General features: G+C 39.7%; 1 protein-coding gene across 1 annotated transcript in view; it reads left to right on the forward strand.

Annotated features, from left to right (window-relative positions):
* LOC107727012 (laminin subunit alpha-5-like) overlaps positions 1-4,209 on the forward strand; it is a 77,601-nt gene that overhangs the window by 25,788 nt on the left and 47,604 nt on the right. The window contains 4 exon segments of the mRNA XM_016536754.1: positions 719-836; positions 1,144-1,262; positions 1,430-1,600; positions 1,706-1,803. Coding sequence (XP_016392240.1) covers positions 719-836; positions 1,144-1,262; positions 1,430-1,600; positions 1,706-1,803 — 506 coding nt within the window.

The raw sequence follows: 4,209 nt of genomic DNA on the forward strand, positions 1-4,209 counted from the left end.
TATATATATATATATATATATAAATAATCATTATATGTATGCATATATATTAATCATTAATTTTCATTAATTATAATTGATAATTGATCATACACACACATAAAATAACAGTCAGATATTTTGATGTTTTTTTGGTGATCAATGATAATTAATGATACATTTCAACATTACCTTAGCATTGCATCATTTAATAGTCATCATCATGTCATTACTTCCTTCCACCTTTCGTTCTCTCTGGGGCAGAATGACTGTGTGTTGATTGAGTGACGCTAATGGAGTGAGTTCAGGGAAAGCAGTCCAATTATGTCCATGTCTTTGATTAAGTCACTGTGGGAAAACATCTGTGAGCCTCAGTGACTTTATCAATCCATCAGTCATGTAAAAACAACATTGCTTTGACATTAATATGAACTCACAGCCATAACTGATGCTTATTAATGCAGGGTCGCTCCCATCAGACAGCGTGAGAGACAGGACTGATATGACAAGATTTCAGCTGTTTTTGAGTTAGTTTGTGATGGCTTCATGTGAAAAGTTGCAGGACGTTTAAGGTGGTGGCTACGTCATCAACTTCATTATATTGGTGGTCAATCAATATGGGTTTATTACTGGCTATTACTGATAAACCAAGTTGACTGATTGCTGCTGTTACAGTTTAATTAAAATAAGATATTATTTATATGTGAACTTACGTTGAAATTCTTTTTATTCCTTCCAGCTTTTCCATGTTGCATATGTGCTCATCAAGTTTGCCAACTCGCCACGGCCGGACCTGTGGGTGCTGGAGCGCTCCATTGACTTTGGGAAAACATACCAGCCATGGCAGTTCTTCGCCTGTGAGTATAACTGAAATGAGCATGTTATGTACTGAAAACAACGTTGTGAAGAGTGTGTGGCCTTCAGTGATGGGAATGGAAGTGTGGGTTAAGTGAGAAAGGTCAGGTTTGGCCAGTTCTCTCTGTTCTCTGGCATTCGTGTTTGCAACACACATATATTGAGTTGTTTTGTTTGTCACTAAAGACCATCGGTACTGTAGGTGGCAACAATAACTAGAGTCCTTGGCTGGCATTGCATTGCAAGGGAAAGTTATTTTGATTTTACCTTTTCTCAACTGATTTATTCATGTCTCTGTTTTTGCTCCAGCCTCTAAGAGAGACTGTATAGAGCGGTTTGGCCAGAGGACTATCGAGAGGATCAACCATGATGACGATATCATCTGCACAACAGAGTACTCACGCATTGTCCCTTTGGAGAATGGAGAGGTATGGACACAGACAAACTCTGTCCAAACACTGGCTCTTCCCCACTGACTTAATTTTCCTGCTTATATCTCTGTAGATGCACTTATATACTTATAGTACTTATACTTTAGATATTATTGTGATGTCTGACTTTTTATGATTCCTAAATCACTCTCACACATGTCCAGATTGTGGTGTCTCTGGTGAACGGACGTCCGGGTGCCATGAACTTCTCCTACTCTCCTATTCTGAGGGAGTTCACCAAGGCCACCAACATCCGCCTGCGCTTCCTGCACACCAACACGCTGCTGGGTCACCTGATGGGCAAAGCCCTGAGAGACCCCACGGTCACACGAAGAGTACGATTTTTTAATAGACAGAAGTTACAAACAAAGCTCCATCAGATACATGTTTAAAACAAAAAAATATTCTAACTGTAACATTCTCTGCATTTTTTTCGTCAGTATTACTACAGTATTAAGGACGTCAGTATTGGAGGGAGATGTGTGTGTAATGGCCACGCTGAGGCCTGTAATGCCCAAGATCCCAACGATCCATATAAGTAAGTGACTTTTAAGAATATCAGAAGTTGCACCTTCGAACCTTCATCAAACAGGGTGTCCATCCTGCCAGGCTACATGTGCCACAAGAAGTTATACAAATATTACTTTCCTGTACTCATACTTTAACTACTGTTCAAAAGTTTGGGGACAGTATGTGTTTTTTGTTTTTTTGTTTTTTTACTGCTACACTCTCGCCAATATTCAAACATTTCACTGATTTGTCCATACACCTTCATATTTCCATGACTAAGAGCTGAGGGCCATTTATTTCTGTAAATGTGTGTGTGTGCCAAAGCAGGAGGCTGAAATCATACGCATTCATAATCTGCTCTTTCCTGTACCCTGAGGGTGTTAAAATTACCCTTAGTTTCCACTCGCACAGCAGACCACTAGCACAGGCACATACATGCTGCCCTGACGCTCTGCTCCAAGGAGTTTTCACTTGCCTGATTCTCATCTTTTTGCACATATTTTCACCTTACAATATTATTTTTCCTAAAGCACAACATTTTAACAAGAGCTATTATGTAATCCAGAGTTTTAGAAAATAGCCACAGGGTCTCTAATGCCACAAAGCAACCAATGCCAGATCAGGATATTTGCACTAAGGTTTTTAGCTAGAAGGCTCATAGTCAGAGCAGCTCGCTTCCTCTAGGCGCGTGTCTCAGGACAGTGAGTGATGGTGGCTGGGAAGGGACATTATTCAGTTCTGACCAATGCCTTGAAAAGTATCAGTTCACAAAAAAGAAGGGTTTTATTCTCTCAGGTTATTGTCAAACATTTGTAGAAGTTTTTGTGGAATCTATCCAGTGGGTTCAGTTTTTTGCTACTTTGATCATGTTCCAGAAGTTAAACAGTAATGAAATCTTACAAACATTTAAGCGAAATCCTCAAAAATATGTGGTGTGTGGTCCTCTAGTGCAGCAGATCTTTGGACATAAAGCAGATCACATTGTTCATGTAATATTTCAGGAATCTTGAGAGATTTTCCTGGCTCTTTGTATGTCGTAATCAAGATATATCCACCGGTCATAGTTTTTGTCCCTGCTGATAAATAGTCTGTTACTGTATTCGGTCATTCCACAGATTCCTGCAGCGTTCGGTGTGAGCAAACAGGAATATAAACCACCTGGAAGGTGTCAAATGTGTCAGTTTGAAAAAAGAAACTCTCCTGTGAGGGACTTATCAAAACCCAGAGGGTTAATAGAGATCATAGCAACAAGAAACAGATGCTAACATTGCGTTTGGAGAGGAGGGAGAGTTTTCATAACCTTCATGGATCTCTGTTAAATCTGCTGTTCTTTGTGATTTCCTCTGTATAGGAAATGGATTGCGTGTGTGTGTAACTGATATTGTGGAGTTTTACTGATATACATGCGATGGGGATATAGGAGACCAGATGTTTTCCTCTGAGACAGTCACACCTGTATATTTCAACATGCAACACACATTTTTTCTAGGTGTTGGCAATTTAATTGAGTGTTTCTGTGGTGATTTTTTTTTATTATACAAAGGAAGGAATTAAAGGGTTAGTTCACCCAAAAATGCAAATTCTGTAATTAATTACTCACCCTCATGTCGTTCCAAATCTGTAAGACCTTCGTTCATCTTCGGAACACAAATTAAGATATTTTTGATGAAATCCGAGAGCTTTCTGACCCTGCATAGACAGCAACACAACTGACACGTTCAAGGCTCAGAAAGGTAGTAAGGACATCATTAAAGTAGTCCATGTGACATCAGTGGTTCAACTGCAATTTTATGAAGCTACGAGAATACAAAAATAATGATAATAATTTATTTTTTTAAATAGTATGTGAAACGATAGACATTATACAATGGTAAACATTTTTAAGAGTAGTTTTAATAACAAAGTTTGTATCCAGTTAAAGTGATAGTTCACCCAAAAATTAAAATTTGATGTTTAGCTGCTTACCCCCAGGGCATCCAAGATGTAGGTGACTTTGTTTCTTCAGTAGAGCACAAACGAAGATTTTTAACTCAAACCGTTGCAGTCTGTCAGTCGTATAATGGAGGAGAATGGGAATCATGGCTTTAAGAGTCAAAAAACATACACAAACAAAACCAAATTAAACCCTGCGGCTCGTGACGATACATACTGCAATGTCCGAACTGTCCTGAGCGCATCCTGAACGCGTTCGCGTCTTCTTCTTCAGCCGGCTTGTGACGCGTCTTCTTCTTCTTCTTGCTTTACGGCGGCAGACTGAGCACTGCCGCGGTTCGCGTGACACAACGTAAAACCAGACCTCATTTGCCCCAATCGAAAGCATATTTACACTGTCTGAATCGTTCCCTATCGCCTACATTGTACACTACGTGCCACTCACTGTACATGAAATACTACACTGTGAACAAGCGACCGATCTCAGCCGCAGCTTCAGCTT

This window comes from Sinocyclocheilus rhinocerous, unplaced genomic scaffold (genome assembly GCF_001515625.1).
Source record: "Sinocyclocheilus rhinocerous isolate Xijiao unplaced genomic scaffold, SAMN03320098_v1.1 scaffold666, whole genome shotgun sequence".
NCBI classification, from domain to species: Eukaryota; Metazoa; Chordata; class Actinopteri; order Cypriniformes; family Cyprinidae; genus Sinocyclocheilus; species Sinocyclocheilus rhinocerous.